At 49.9% G+C, this 16,551-nt stretch overlaps 1 protein-coding gene across 2 annotated transcripts in view; it reads left to right on the top strand.

Annotated features, from left to right (window-relative positions):
* Positions 1 to 4,389: 4,389 nt before the first annotated feature.
* IGSF3 (immunoglobulin superfamily member 3) overlaps positions 4,390 to 16,551 on the top strand; it is a 93,932-nt gene continuing 81,770 nt past the window's right edge. Inside the window, exons 1-2 of one of the 2 annotated variants that reach the window (XM_043575942.1) lie at positions 4,390 to 4,518; positions 5,180 to 5,862. In XM_043575942.1, the coding sequence (XP_043431877.1) occupies positions 5,820 to 5,862 (43 nt within the window). In that variant the 5' untranslated portion in view covers positions 4,390 to 4,518; positions 5,180 to 5,819. The remainder of the gene's footprint in view (positions 4,519 to 5,179; positions 5,863 to 16,551) is intronic. The other variant, XM_043575941.1, reaches the window with a different exon arrangement.

Genomic DNA, 16,551 nt, shown 5'->3' with positions numbered 1-16,551 from the left:
AATTCTGTGTTGTTGTTTCCCCCTCCAGTGTTTATTTTTAAACACTAGCTTCCAGTGGATACAATTAGGAGAAATTCCATGAAAACCTGGGTCTCCTTCTGGATCTCCTGCTTTTCTTGAAGAGTCAGAAAATCAGGCAACGCTGGACCTTTGGTCCTGACTGCCACCCTTTCAGTCTGGCTTCTGCAGGCTTCTGAACTGAACTCCCTGGGGGAGAAGATTAAGGAGTCATGCAAAATGTCCGAAATATCCACTTGATTCCGGGCCAATTCAGGAGAGGTTTCAACATTCCAATGTAAGTTGTTTTGAAGCAAGCTGCTAATGTTCAGCCTGGGCACCAGCCCCATTTGCTGACTGGGGACTTCTCTCCCTCACTCTCCTTTGATGCTTTTCCTTCCCTTCGGACTCTTTCTCTGTCTGTGGCATTTGGGTGGCTCAGCTAGTTGAGGGTCTCTTGATTTCAGCTCAGGGCGTGATCTCATGGTTCCTGAGATAGAGCCCCGAGTGAGGCTCTGTGCTGATAACGGAGATCCTGCTTGAGATTCTCTCTCTCTGCCCCTCCCCTGCGTGCACTCTTTCTCTCTCAAAATAAGTAAACCTAAGAAAAAAAAAAAAAAGAAAGAAAGAAAAAAAAGACTCTTTCTTTGTCTGTAGATGGTTTCCTGATCAGCACTCCTTTTAATGGTTTCTACGTCTGGAGGGCAGAGACATTTTTTCACTGCACAGGTGTGCCTCGGAGATATTACACGTTAGGTTCCAGACCACTGTGCCAAAAAGTGACTCAAATGGAATGTTTTGGTTTCCCCGTGCGTATAAAAGTTATATTTGCACTCTACTGTTGTCTGTTAAGCATGCAATTGCATGATGTCTAAAAAGTAATGGACTTACCTTAATTAAAAAATACTTTACTGCTGAAAAATGCTAACCGTCATCCGAGCTTTGAAAGCCAATCATCAGCACTAATCACAGCTCGCTATAACCAATAGAATAAAAATGAAAAAGTTTGAAGTATCGTGAGAATTACCAGGATGTGACACAGAGACACCAAGTAAATAAATGCTGTTGGTGAAATGGCGCCGATACATTTGCTCCAGGCAGGGTTACCACAGACCTTCATTTTGTAAAAAAATGCAGTGTCTGTGGAACGCAATGAAGTAAAACGCAATAAGATGAGGTACGCCTCTACTCTACTCTCCCTGCTCTGTAGTTAGCACGGCCCTTTGAATATCTTAGATGGCCCATCGGTGTGGAAATGAGACAGACACTCCGCATGGAACCAGCCATAACATACCTGGTGTGGTGACGGAAGTCAAGGATTGACAGACCATCCAAAAAAGACTCAAGGGGTCTAGGTGGTAGGAGGTGGCGGTAGATCGAGGAGGAAAGAACAAGAAGGGATAATTGAGTACAGGGTTCAAGGACAGAGGAAGTGGCTCAGGGGACTGAATGCTTAGGAAGTGTGGTTTTGGAGAAGGGGTAGGGCACTTTGGTGGGGTCAGAGACCAGCACAGGCTGAGGTAGATCGTGCAGATCCCTTGACGCTCCTCTTTCTTTCCCCCTTCGTATCCAAGTCTCCAGAACATCTCACTGAATGTATTTTCAAAATGCTTCCAGACTCCACCCCTATCTCACCACCCGTATCATTACCACCCTAGTCCTGGCCACGGTCGTCTCTCACCTGCACAACTACAAGAGCCTCCTTTCCAGTGGAGGCTCTTGTAAACAGAGGGACCCAAACTGCCCGCTGGCCCGTAAGGTCCTACAGGATTTGGCTCAGAGCTCTCTTCTTCCAGAAATTTCCAAAGCTCACTCACTCCTTCTAATCAAGTATCTGGCCTTCCCTGGTCACCCACCTAGAACAGAATCCTCCTCCCCACACCACACCACACACACACACACACACACACACACACGTGATTTACCTTCTCCGGCTTTTCTTAAGAACACATGTCATGTTCTGTTATATATTTATTTGTTTCATTGTTTGTGTTTCCCACCAGAGTATGAGTGCCACGAGAGCAGAGACTTTCTTGGCACATAGTATATGCTCAATTAATAAATGAAAGAGTCTAGCAGATAAGGAGAAGCGAGAGTTGCCAGAGTCAGGGTTGTCTTGAGGGAAAGAGGTAATATTGAACACATAAGTGCCATATAACACTTGGCACATGTGATTAATATTCAATTCAATTCAATTCAATCCAAGTATTTATAGTGCAATTACTATATGCAGACCACAATGCCAAGAGTTGTTTGGGATAAAGGATAATTAAAGTTCAGTCCTGCCTGCAAGAAGTTTATAGTCTAGGGAGAGAGTTGAGGGCAAATAAGACCCCTTAGTTGAGGGCAATAAGACCCCCAATAGCATGTTCTTCACTGCCTTACACACTGGGGGCAGGGAGTAACTAACTTTTTTTTTAATCAGTGGGTTACAGTGTATTCCTTCACAAAACCCCTTCATTATCATACAGTCCAATAGGGTGAAAAACATCTTCCAAACCTCTTCTGAGTTCTGAACTCCACTCTCCACATCCCCAGTTGTTTTTTGGACATCTTCACTTCTTGCATGACTCTTTGGCATTTCAAACTCAGTACATCCAGTCTTATGTATCTTGATCTCAGTTCTTGAGGCCAAGCTGGTTATTCTGCCCCATTCCTCCTGGCATTCAGTCTGGCATTCCATAGGGCCTACCTCCTGACATCAAGGGGACCTGCTCATTCCTCTCCCTCCCTGTTGCTACTTCTGGGGTCCTGGTCACCATCATCTCTTGTCTGGATTTTCATCAATACCCACTAACCTCATGTAGAAGTCCTCTCCCATCCACCCTTCATGCCTGGGCCAGAGTGGTTTTTCTAAATTTTTAAAAAATGTTCATTTTTGAGAGAGAGAGAGAGACAGAGACAGAGAGACAGAGAGAGAGGGAGACACAGAATCCAAAGCAGGCTCTAGGCTCCAAGCTGTCAGCACAGAACCTGATGTGGGACTCGAACTCACCAGCCGTGAGATCATGACCTGAGCAGAAGTTGGATGCTTAATAGACTGAACCACCCAGGTGCCCCAGAGTGGTCTTTCTAAAATGTACATCTAACAACAGTACTGCCTTGCTCCGAACCTTCAGGGGATCACCATGGCCCTGGGCTAAAGTTCAAATCTTTTAACGCATCATACACAGCCCTCCAGGTTCTGGCCCCAGATTTCGTCTCTGCAGTTCCTTGCCACTTTCTAACAGCCTAGTTTGTGCCTAACAGAGATTTCTGGTCCTCTAACTGAACGACTCTGTCTTCCCTCTCGTCTTAGAGGATACTGATTCAGGGTCTGGACTCAGTGACTCCTCCCCTGCCCCCTTCCTTTGTGCCTCCTCTGCTCTTTTGGGTTCTACCTCCATTTTCACTTCCTCCCAGAAGCCTTCCTGACCCCTGACCTGGTCTGACCAAATTCCCTCCTCTTGACGTCCCAACCCCCCAACACAGGGTCAGGTCCTGGCTCATGCTTCCTCAACACTCTGTTCTTCTCTTGCCATACCTGTTTTATTGTCTCCCCACCAGATCAAGCTCCAGGAGGACAGGACTGTCTTATTTGACCTCGGTTGCCTTTTGACCGTTTTTACCCAGCATGCGTGTGTGTTCATTAAGTATTGAATGGATGAAAATGCACTCGTTTGATAGGGCTGTGCCTCATAAAATAATTATATCTTGCATTTACTGAGTGCTTAAGACGGGGCAGGCTCCACTCTAAGTGTTCTTACAAGTGTACCGTGGACGTCTCACAGAACCCTATTCAGTAGGGAAGGGCTATTTCCCCATGTAACAGCAGACGGAGAAACTAAGGCACAGAGAAGTTAAGTAACTCGACCAAAGTCAGCAGCGAGGATGTGGGAGAACCGGGGTTAGAACCCGGGCTGTGCCGAGTTCAGTTCGGCCACAACTTCCAGGAAGTTCTGCCATTGAATAAAGCACAATATGGGCCTCCACCGCAAGCACAGATTCAAGACTCCTGACAAGGGCTTTGTTTTTGTTTCCCGGAGAGAGGACGTGCTCGCTAGACGCCAGCTTCAAGGCTCGCGGGTCCTTTGCGGGGCTTTGGGAAGGGCCTGTGCTTCCCGCCGGCGGCCCGGCAGCCTGCTTGTGAACCGCCGATTAACTTTGGGAGCTGCCCGGCTCACACACACCCCCTGTGCCCAGTCCTGGGGTGCCCCCCGCCCCCCTCCCCGGGCAGGTGCGCCTGGGCGGGAGCACCAGCCCACGAGCGCCCAGCCAGGCCCCTGGCCAGCCCCTTCTCCGCGGGCGGGGGAAGGGGCGGGTCCGGGGGCGGCGCCTCTTGCCCAAGCCCCCGCCCCCGCCCCGCGCGCGGCTCGCCCGGGTGCTGCGGGCCGGGCCGGGGGGCGGGGATTCGGGAGGGGCCGGAGCGCGGCTGCCGGTGCGGCTGCGGGGGGAGAGGGAGGAGGCGGCGCGTCCCCAGAGGCGTGCGCCCGGACCGCCGGCCGCCGGACGGACGCGCGGAGGGAGAGGGCTGGGGGCGAGGTCAGTATCCGGTGGGGGCGCGGGCTGCGCGCGAAGGGGCGGCGGCGCGGGCAGCCGGGAGCCCGGGGCAGGGGGCGGGGAGGGCGGTGGCGGGCGCGGGGCCGGCTCCGCTCCGGGGTCGGGCCCCAGACCCTCCCCTGGCCTGGCCACGAGCGCGCCCCGGCAGCGGAAAGCGCAGCCCCCCGCTCGCTTCGCCCTCCGTCCCTTTTCTTTCCAACCAGCGAAAAATAAACAGCCGGGAAGGTAAAACAATAGCGGGGCCACCTGGGACGCGGCGCGCGCGGAGCTCCCACGTTTGGGGCGGGGGCCGGAGGTGGAAGCGGGAGTGGCGGCCCCACGTCGAGCCCCCTCCCGAGGTGCCCCGCGGAGGGTGGGGCTCCCGGTGGCGCCGGGCTCGGCGGGAGGCGAAGGGAGTGCCCTGGAGTGAGCCGTGTGGGCAAAGTATTGCAGGAACCAGCAGGCTTCCCGCAATTGCCCGGCTCCGGGCGGGGAAACTGAGGCGGGGGCCAGTGGAGCGACTTGCCCAAGGTCAGAATGCACGGGTGGACGGTCCTGGTCCAGGAACGGGACCCGGGCGTCCGGAGCAGCCCGGCGCTCGGCCCCTCTCGGTTTTGCGGCGCTTGTGTGCGCCTTGGCTACATCTGTCTTGTGTTTCTTTCAGAAATCGGCTGGCATTGTGGGACCGGCTTCGCTTCGGCGCCGCCGAACGCCAACTTGCTTCGTTTGTTCTGGGAAGGTCTGGGGCAGGTGGCGGCCCCGTGACCTACCGTCATGGATGGAGACGGACTTTTGGATGAAGAAACCCAAACAGTCCGTGCTGTTCCCGGGCGATTTAGCTGTCAAAGGTTTTGACAAGACCTACCGTCTTCCCTTTGGGGAATCCGAATGAGGGAGCTTACAGACACCTTCACTGGGAAGCCAAGGACATTCCTGTATAATCAGCGGATGAAAGGATTTTCTCAGACTCTTTTTTCCCTTTTCCTCGAGGATTAGTTCACTGCAATCTACAATTCCAGTGGAAACCGCTGAGGCACAGGATGTGACAGAAGCCTAGAGGGCCTTCAGAATTGTTCTGGACCCTTCCTTTAGCATAGGGTAGTTTAACACAAGCCACTGGCCGCCCTTCCCCCCTGCCCCCCATCTTGCCGATGATCTCTTCTCTTTAACCTCTTCTCATTTTTTGAGTTAAGTTCTGTTTCCAAAACTGCCCTCTGGAGCTATAAGTGGATTGCCAGAAATGAGAGATTAAGTGCAGAGAGAAGAGGAAGCGTCCTGTGTGGTGTCTCTTCTCCGCTGCCGACATGAAGTGCTTTTTTCCAGTGCTCAGTTGTCTGGCTGTGCTGGGTAAGTGTCTCCGCTTATCAGTGCGATCGATGTGAAAGTTTAACCTGCCGTTGGTTCCTGTAATTCCTTGTGGTTCTTTCCCATCAACACTTGGCTTTGGGGGACAGCACGATGCAGCCGGTGTGTGTCACAGGTCGAAAGAGGAACCAGGAGGAACGATGGAGGGATGTTGCTGGTTGTCTTTAATAAGGAGGAACATCTGCTGTCCTTGAAATGTCTGTCCCAGGCCCTGTGATGAGATTGCCCCCATCTGCCAGTTGGTGGTTTAGGGACTCCGTGTGGCTCGTGGGTTGGCTTCTTGTAGTGTCATAAACTTCACTGTCTTCCCTTCTGTGTTGGTCCACATCAGTTCCTAATTTGGAGTGGGCACGTTATTCTTACGGTGGGGAAAGTTGGTTTGGTGGTAAAGATGGTGTTTTTGTTTGTGTGTTTGTTTGTTTTTTGGGTTTTGGGGGGGTTTTTTTGGAGGAGGAAGTAGGCATGAGTGGAGTAGGGTGGTGAAGGGATGCGTTGCCCTGCCCAAGCAGTCTGGAGACTAAATGTGTGGGGGTACCTGTCTTATGTCCCCTCAGCAAGGAGCCTCAGACCGTAGTTCTGGCAGGAAGAGAGACCCGAGGAGTGGAAAGCTGCTTGGGAGGGGGTGTGTTCGGATTGGTGGGGGGGGGGGGGGCCGCTGCAGAAGGCCACAACGCCTAGAGCAGGACGATGAACTGTGGCCCTGGAGGCGAACCCTTGTCACCTCTCTTGGGGATTCCCTCCTCATTGCAGAGGTCCCCCCTCCTTTGCCCACGCTCTCCATGCCGATGAGCACCATCTTAAGCGTGGCATTAGAGGACACATCTCGGGTCTAGGATAAACTCCCACGCCGGGATCTCACGCACCCTCCGTCTGTCTCCTCAGACCTCGCACACGAGCACACCCTCTGATCTCTCTGTATGGTTCTGTCCCTTGTGTTTGGAAGAGGGCATCACACCTGCCTCTGGTGTTTGCATCTCCAAATCTAGGTATTTTGCATTTACGGAGTTTATGCCTGAGCTGCCGGCAGTGGAGATAGCTCTCATGCATTGTCTCTACCCATGCAAGAGTTCACAGTTGGGCGGAAAGAACGGATTTTGGAGTTAGAGAACTTGATTAGAATCTCAGTCTCATCACGTTTGCCATGCGAATCTCTAAAATGGGATGATACCTCCAAGGCCTGTCTTGCCAGTTCAAGGCTATAAGGTGTCCTAAATATCTCGACTGCTTTGAAACACGTCTGGGACACCTAATAAATGTTCAGTTGGTGGTTCTCAAACTTAGGCGCATGTTGGAATCGCTGGGGGAGCTTTTTGAAAATTTCGATGTCCAGCTCTCTGCTCCCCTAGGTAATTCCAAGTGAAAGAAGCAGTGTGTGAGTTCATTAGAGCCAGCCCTCCCCGCCCTAGCACACACACAGACGCCGGTCTGGCGGCAATTTAGTCAGTGTTCTGCCCCGGTGGGGGTTAGGATCCAGTGTCCCGTGTCTCCTGTCTGTTCAGGCAGAGTTAAGGCAGGTAGCTCTGGGTTCGCCAGTCCTAAATAGCCTAGTGGTATTTGTTATTCTGTATTTGTCATTCACTTAGTGTCTGGGTTTAAATCAGTAATTAGTGATTCATGTGGATTCACGAGGACAAACAAGGAAAGCCCTGCGGGGTTGGATGGCTAAGGTGGGAAAGAGGGTTGGGTGGAAGGGTGGGACCGGGGCTGGAGGAGGAACCACCGAAGGCAAAACAGGGAACTGTGACTTTTGTGCCTTTTGTTTCTCCAGGCTGCTCTAGAAATGTGTGGCCTCCTGCTGGTCCCTCCCCACCCCCCCCTACCTGCTGTTTGCCCTCTGGGCGACTCTGGAGTGGAGCTTGGGCAGACTGTTATCTTCCCTCCACTCCCAGCTTCGTGTATAAACAGGTGTCGTGGGCCAGGAAATGAATGTCAAGGTGGCCTTGAAGGGGAGCAATGGCAGATGACCAAATGTGGGTGAGGGTGGGAAGGTTTCGTGCCTGGTGTTTTTGCACACACCCCTCCGGGGGAGTCTCATCTTCTCCCCTTCCCCAGTGACTCTCAGCATGGCCGGGAGGGCGTCTTGCTACTCCGTTGTTAACCTTGGAGAGCAGGAGGTGTTGGGAGGGAACAGAATCCAGGTTGGGGGTCGTACTTCCTGCTTGCGGTCTGGTGTGGGCTGATTCATGCGTCAGCATTCTTGCTGTGTAACGTAAATTAATGTGTAATTTCAAAGAGCAAAGAATCCTGAGGTTTTATGCTCCTGTGGGTCACACACACCTGGAATATAATTTTGTTTGTAAAAAGTAGGATAAGGCTGAGTCCACTGGCACTGACATGGGTGCCGCCAGCCTCCAGAAATGGCACTTCGAGGCAGAACACCCTATGACAGTACGTGAGGGTGCGGACAGGACCATCTCTCACCTGCCTGCAACTCCCTCCACATCGTTAGGCCTGTGCTTTCTGCGCCCTTCCTTTGCCAGTGTCTAGGATTTGGATCAGCTTCCTCCTCTTCTGCCTGTCTGGGTGCTGAGTCCTGCCCTTGTCTTTGTCCTGCTGAAGCCACATGCGTACTGCTTCCTGCCTCCTTGACCACTGTGTCTTGTTTCTTTCTCTGGTAGCTCGGGGTGCCCCACCCAACTTGGGAGCCATTGGCTGCCACGGCCACCCTCGTTCCAATTCCAAAGCCATCTTATGCCGGGGCCTGGTTGAGCCATGAGGATAGTAAAGTCACCAGTGCTGATGGGTGGAGACAGGGGCAGAAGATGAGGGGAGAGAGTAGGAGCATGCATGTGGAAAGGAGAGAATGAGGCTGTGGCTGGGCCTGGCAGCAGCCTGCATGAGTGACAGTGACATGGAAAGATGACAGCCACGTGGGAGAGACCGAAAAGGATTTGTGTTTGCAATAACAGGAAGGGGACAATCAGGAAAGATGAATATAAGCTTCAGGCACATGAAGCAGATTTCGGCTTTGCATAACCATGAGTAGTGATGCCCTCCTAGACCAATGCTGATGTTGCAAACAAGATGAAAGAGCTTTAAAAGTGTTAGCAAGGAGAAATGTAGGAGCTTGGAACATCTCTGGATCAACACAGGAGAGTCCGTGGCTGGCTAGTGGCCGTATGGGTTCTCCTTCAGTGGGAGAGAATTTCATTGTAGAGTTTGGGCAGCCTCTCCCTTGAATAGGATGGGACTGAGGCAGTGATCACCTACCTCCCAGTCAGTTAGGGAAGGCTTCTTTGGGTAGAGGCCAGAGGGTTCTTCCGAAAGAGATCGAAAGGTACTTTGATGTTCTGATGAGTGTGAGCTCTGGGGCAGGACTCGTGATCAAAGGCAGAAGGGAGAAAGAAGCGAGGCAGTGTGGGGCAGTAGGGGGAAGAGCTCTGACGATGGTGATTTATGGATGAACAAACAGCATCCCCACCAGCTGTCCCAGGGGTGGTGCACTTCCCTTTCCTGGGGACCATTTAACAAGGGTGCTGGGGAGGGGAATTCTTTTTTGGGGGGCGGGGAGGGGCAGAGAGAGAGGGGGACGGAGGATCTGAAGCGGGCTGTGAGCTGACAGATGACAGCAGCCAGCTGGATGCAGGGCTCGAACTCACGAACTGTGAGATCGTGACCTGAGCTGAGGTCAGACGCTCAACCGACTGAGTCACCCAGGCGCCCCACCGGAGAAGGGAATTGTTGTCAGGAGGACTAGACGGGCCAGGATGCCTTTCAGCTGTGTGAATTATCGAGCCACCTCTGTGCACCCAGGGCTGTGAAGACACCCTGGTCTCCTGCATTTTGCATAGCAGCAGAACAGTACCGCCTCTCCTGGCTCTGGCCTTTGCTGTGAAGCAAGCCCTATCTTGTTAAGTCCTCAGAATAGCCTCGCTGGATAGATGTCTCACATGGTCACCTTTTTGTAGGTGGAGATACTGAGGTCCAGGGAGCTTAAGGAACTCGCTTCAGTAGGCTACTGTCCCCCAGTTCCATACGGTGCTCCACAGTGGTGTGGAGGCCCCTTCTGTCTTGTTCCATGTGCATGCCTCCATTCCCAAGGTCATGGCATGGTCCAAGAAGGCTGTGCTGGCCCTAGCCATCGGGGAGGAGGAGAAGGAATGGTGAAGGGCAAGACCTCCCAATTTAAGAACACTTCCTGAAAGTTGCACACATCTCTTTTTCTGCTTCTATCCCCATCGGCTAGAACTCGAGTACGTGACCGTATGTGACTGCCAGGTAGGCTGGAAAATACCATCCTTCATTCCGAGCGTACAGCTAAAAACAGGGTTGTGTTACTGCTGGGGAAGGAGAGAGCCAATTTTGGAGGGACGGCTATGGGCTGCCGGCAGAGTGGCAGAGCTAGTAAGCGGCAGCACGGGGTTTTGAAGCCAAGATCATTTGGCTCAAACCCTGTGCCCTTCCACGTCACCCGCTGCCCCTCTGTGAGTACCCAGGCCCAGCCCCTGGCCTCTAAGAAGCCTTATCGGGAGGGCCTGAGCCAGATGAGCCAAGAGTTGTTACTCAGGAAGCAACATAAATCAGCATATGATTACGCAGGCAGTGTTGTGGTTTTAGCAATAGTCCTGTTCTGCAGTGTTTATAGAATGCTCATGTGCCAGTCACCGTTCAACCCTTCACAGAGCAAGCCCTTCTGTATTAAGGACCATCTCTGGCGTGTTCACTGCTGTAGCCCCAGAACTCGGCCTTCTGCGCGTACCGGCACAAAGTAGGCATTGAGTTGATTTTTTGGTTGAATAAATGGTTTCTGTGTCGGCTCCTTTGATCATGATAAGGAAACTCAAGGTTCAGGGAATTAAAATCATTTTGCTCAAAGGACAAGAGCTAGAGATTGGCTACAGGGCCTGTGCTTTTATACCACCCAACAGGGGTTCTTAACCTTTTTTGTGTCCCTGGGTCCTTTGAGCGGTCTGGAAAAGCCTATGGACCCTTTCTTTGGGTAACACTTTGAAATTCATAAATAAAAATACATCAACTAACAGAGGAAATGAGTTCTATTGAAATACAGTCATCAAAACATTAAACAAATTTAGGATCATAGCAATACACTTCTTAGGAGCACATTAAATAACTAGCTCAAACAGCAGTTCTAACAATTACCGTAATTATGGCACAGTGAGGAATGAAAACGGTGTGTTGAGGCATCTGTGTCAACTGTGAGGTGATCTGAAGGCATGTGTGACTTGCGTTGTGACAGAGTCACAGGTCCTGGAGACATCGCCATGGTGGTTGCCTACATTCGTAATCAAACAGTTCGCATTCACTTAGAGGTTAGCTGCAAATAAAGCTGTCATTTTTTTTTTTTTCTTCAAGTTCACATACCTCCTGACTTCCGTTCACGGACCCCTGTGAAGTTCAAAGTAAAGTTCAGGGTAGGCAGCGGTTGCTGGGAAGATGCCGTGTGAGAGGACTTTATTGGCTTTCAGAAACGGGCAGGGTTTCCACGCGGGGAGCGTTCTATTCCCAGTAGAGTCCTGATGGTGCTGAGGAGTCTGTGGTCATAATGGTGGTAGAGTGGCCCTTTAGGGTTCAGAGAAATGACTGTCAGGGGTCTTCAGGGTCCAGTTCATCTGGGATGGTGAGGACACAGAGAACTGGCTTCGATTGTAATGCGTTTGGGATTTGGGCTTAGACTGAGCCCCTAGGGCCCAGGCAGACCACTTCGGCAGAGCCCCGACCTAGAAACTGAATGAAGTGGCTTCACTGCTGGCCTCCCGTGGTCCCCGGCCTTGTGCCTCCTCTGTTATGGCTCCTTGATTAATATTTTGAGGTTCCTTTGGGAGCTCCTCATTTGCTATGATTGGACACCTGTTTCTTTGCGGCTTGGAAGTGAGCACAGCTAACTCTTCGTGAAGGGTTGGTTTTTAATTTAAGGAAATTTAGGACACCTGTGTGTGAATGCCCCTTGATTTTCAAAGAAATGAGTGGTTGCGTCAAAATCAAGCTTACATTTGTAGAAAATCACATGTTGCCAAATTCCTTCATCAAGAATGCTTTATTAAGTGGCTAATTGTGGGCCACAGTGGTGGGGACTTAACAAAGACCGTGGCGATGGACCTCCCTTAACTGGAACCTCCAATTAAGTGGGATTTTGTTTCTATTATTTTGAACTCCACTTTCGGAAAGGCCGAGTTCACAAGATGCGGTAGCGAGGATTTATTCTCGAAATCGGCTTCCAGGGCACCGTCAGTCCAGTCTCTACATCTTCCGCATCTATAATTATAGTAGCAGAAGAGAATGATGAGCCTCAGGGCACTGTAAGATCCTAAATCACAGATTAAATTATATTAACTCTACTCAGGCTGGAAAGTGGTCAGATGTATTTCAAAAGCCTTTATAACAGGCTTTATAATAACGAGAGTTGAAGCAAAGTTTCTGTCTAATCCTCTGTTAACCCTTTAATTAAATTCATCCAAATACCCTATTCCCTGTCATCCCAGTGACCCAGGCTTTGCTGAACGCCACCCTGTCCCTGTCTTCTAGGGGATGATCATCTAAGGCTAGCCGTAAAACAAATGGTACATCGCTTTGCAAATGGAGAGGAAGACATTGATAGTCTGTGCTCTCTGAGGATGGAAGACAGGTGTCCTTTGGGGAGGGAGGGGCCAGGCAAGTTTGTTCTTGTTTTCAGCTCAGCAGGAGTAGTGAGGAAACTCTGTCCAGGAGGGAGACTGAGGCTGGAGTAGCTTATGAGTGGTCAGTCTGGAAAGGCTTTCTGGAAAAGCTGGAATGTTAGACATTTCTTAAGTAATGGGAGAGCGAGGTGCTGGCAGAATTGTGGGGTGAAGGACACCCTGGGCACATCGGGCTGCTTTGAGAAGGCTTCTCAAGGGGTGGAGGAGCCTGAATGTCAGTGCGCTGGCTGGTAAGAATTGGAGCGGTCGGCATGAAGTGTGGATATTTGGGCCTGAGACAGAAGGAAGATACCAGAGAGCTGTAAGTGGGTACCCGGAGGACCACTGGTGAGAGAAGGCCGGAGGTGGGGGTCCAGGGGACCTGTTCCTGCACCAAAGGACGAGCTGTCATGTACCCATCAAAAACCAGGGCAACGACATTCTGACAAAACTGTGAACTCAAAGAAACTGCTGTCCCGACTTCTAGTGGTGACGTCTTCCCCTTGACTTTCAGGTCCCTAGGCCTTCCTTTCTTAAAATGGGGCAAAAGATCCAATACCAGTTGTGTGTTCTTTCCCATTATGATGCCTTGATGTCTGGGAGCATGTTCAGCATTGCCTTAAGTTGGCGTCATTTTTGTGTATTTGCTACTGTTTTTGTTTGTAACACCCATCTTCCCATTCTCTGGAGCACAGTCCATACCTCCTTTCTCATGGTGTCTTCAGAGAACGCTGTCTCTGCCCGCAGGGCACCGGATCCTGCCTGTGGTGTGTTGGTGACAGAGATGTGTCATGAGGCAGGCTGCTGACCTCCTTCTCACGGACCCCTTTTATGAACTTCCCTTCCCTCAGGAGCCCCATACATTTGAAATCCTCTGTCTGTCAGCATTAAGTAGTAATTAATCTGTTTTTCCTGTGTGGTAACCAGTATGGCTGCTCACCCTTGATAGAGTGATGTAGTTCAGCTCTGCAACAGAATTAATCTGGCACTCTGCTTAGTCCATGACCAAAGGACCCACGTGGCCTTGCCTGTTCGGTCTTAGCCCTGTGTCTCCATGATAAGGGAAGTGTTGTCATTGTTCGGTGTTTTGAAATGTCCGAGGTGGCCGGCTTTCTGACAACCCCACGGGTTACTTTGAGAACCCCAGGGGACATGGATATCCTCGATGGTGTTTGCCATTAATTGGTTGCTTTGGTGACCTCGATTGACTTTGCTAGGGCGACTTTCCGTAGAAAGAGGAACGGGAGACTGGAGTTGAGTATCCATTGCTACAGGTCAAACCACACCTGTCCTGTCCAGGGACATCCTACTCCTCTTTTTTTTTTTTTTTTTTTAAAGACTTGCAGAGAAACTTCACAACGTCTTAGATGTAACAATGCCATCAATCTTAAATGTCACTGAAGACTTAATTGGAATTAAGTCGTAATTTAAAACAGCAAATACGGTGCTTTAGGGTAACGTGTTGAATAAAAGTAAGGTCCTGAGAGATTGGTTTCAATTTCAGAAGGTAGATTATATTTGTTTGCTTTGTTTTTTTGGATTTTAATTTGTTGACAGAGGTAACACGGGAATATAGTTCTGTTGTAAAAAGTCTAAACGGTACAGACAGAGAGTAAAATGTGAAAGTTCCCCTCTCCACCCCATGCCCCTTATTGAGGTCTGATATATGTTCTTGACAGTTTGATATATATATTCTTCCAGGTCTTTTTCTATAATTTCTATGCATGCATACTCACGCAAATATAGATTTTTTTTTTCTGACATAAATGGAATCATGTAGAACGTATTGTTCAACCACTTGATTTTAAAGGGGTGATTTGCCTCACTGTTTTTTCAGGCTTAATTTTATGGCCATATCAGAACTGATTTGGTTATTTTATAGCTAGTTGGAACTGTAATTTGTGAAATCAGTGGGGGAGTAGTGAGCCTCATTCGATAGCTATATCGTGGAATAATTTTGTCCTGGTGTATTAAGGCAAGAGTCATAATAAAAACACTGCCCTTAAATTTTAATGTATTTAATGAAAATAATTGACTTGTTTATTCGGACTCTTTTTTCCCCAAGCACATAAATTTAACAAATTGAGTACACACATATTTTGTTGACTGTTTTCATTATAATTTTGAAATTATGTTGAATGAAAATGAAGCCTATTTAAAACTTGTTAAGAGGACAAGCATAAATATTGGGTTTGGGGTCTAATTCAGTCAAGTTCTTTATTTGTTCATAGACTAACTAGGGGGAAAACTGGACAAGTTTTTCTGCATTTTCTTAAAAAAAATTTTTTTTAACGTTTATTTATTTTTGAGAGAGAGAGAGAGAGAGAGAGGGAGACAGAGTGTGAGCAGGGGAGGGGCAGAGAGAGAGGGAGACACAAAATGGGAAGCAGGCTCTGGGCTCCGAGCTGTCAGCACAGAGCCTGACATGGGGCTTGAACTTGCGAACCGTGAGATCATGACCTGAGCTGAAGTCGGATGCTTAACTGACTGAGCCCCCCAGGTGCCCCAGTTTTCCTGCATTTTCAGTTCCCAAGTGATTCTTCCGTGTAGAATGAATTGGACTAATGTTGCCACTGAGGTTGCTGGCTACCAGACATTTAAGACCTTAACTGAAAAGAGCACTTTTTCCTCTAGCCCTGCAGAAGCGGCTGTTTCTGTAAAAAGATGATCATTTCAAAGTGTTGGGTTACTTCTCAGGTTCGCTGGTTATGACTGTCTTTAAATCCCTGGGAGCACATGCAGGTTTCTTGGATGGTTCACCTTTACACCAGATTTTTAAAATAGTTACCGTTTTGGAGGGATGGTCATTGGGTTCACATGTCCTAGTCTGCTTTTCTTCAACAGCAGGGTTTGATGTTCCTACCGCCCATCCCAAGACCGCTGTTCCATTAGAAACTACTTGCAACACTTTCCTAAAAAGGCTATTTATCTGGGGTGCCTGGGTGGCTCAGTCGGTTGAGCGTCTGACTTCGGCTCAGGTCATGATCTCACGGTCTGTGAGTTCGAGCCCCGCGTCGGGCTCTGTGCTGACATCTCAGAGCCTGGAGCCTGCTTTGGATTCTGGGTCTCCCTCTCTCTCTGCCCCTCCCCTGCTCGTGCGCCATCTCTCTCTCTCAACAATAAATAAACATTAAGAAAATAATTAAAAAAAAAGACTTTATCTGTTGATTCAGCAAATATTTGAGTGCTGGCTACAAGCAGCTCATTGTTCCGTTTTCTCACGTCCCAGGAATTAAAAGGTATAATCATGACACATGTTCTAAGAAGTCACCTGATCTGTATTTTTTAATCTTAATAAATAGATTAATTAAAAACACTCTGACATTTGGGAACTCTTTTCTGTCCCTGAGGTGCAAAATCTTTTCCTGTTACTTAACGTCTTTTCCTCCTGGTTTGTTGTCACCTCGTTAGCAGTGGTGATTACACATATCCCATTGGCTGTGACAAAGGGCCCTTGATGACTAAAAGAGGAGTACCAGTGATTGGGGGAGATTGGGGTGGGTGGCCCAGCGAGGGCAGATTCTTTCTTTTGAAAATACACAAATATCCCAAGTCCTGGAGATGTAGAATGCCCTTATTAACTGCGGGGGATATTGTCTGTCTGTGGGAACTGGGAATCTCACTCTTTAGCTCTGAATTTCTAGAAAGCCGAAACAGAAGAGAACTAGAGCAGTCACATACTTGCTGTCCGACAGGAGGCTTTCTCCTGCGCACCCTTATGTTGGGAGTGTGGTTGGCGGGAAGGTTGCTATGTCCCTGACCTAGGACTCCGCCTCCCTGCTTCCCAGTAGAGCCTTGGGAGGAGAGGCTGTGGGGACAGCTCAGGGCCCTCTCCATGTTGGCCCCATTTTCCAGAAACTGTTGGGTTGTCTCAGCGGGATCCAGGCTCTTGCCAGGTGCCGTCATCTGACCTGGGGCTGACCCTCCCCACGCATCCATCCACTTCTCTCCAGCTTCACCAGCGCTGCTCCTGTCTCCACCAGTTCCCTGAGACTCGGGGTTGGAAACTGTGCCTGGTGGGAGTCCCCTCCACCCCAAAGCTGGTGGCCGCTGCTCC

Source organism: Prionailurus bengalensis, chromosome C1, assembly GCF_016509475.1.
Source record: "Prionailurus bengalensis isolate Pbe53 chromosome C1, Fcat_Pben_1.1_paternal_pri, whole genome shotgun sequence".
Classification (NCBI taxonomy): Eukaryota; Metazoa; Chordata; class Mammalia; order Carnivora; family Felidae; genus Prionailurus; species Prionailurus bengalensis.
Note: the sequence above shows the minus strand (reverse complement) of the source record. Positions and strands in the feature narration are given on the sequence as shown.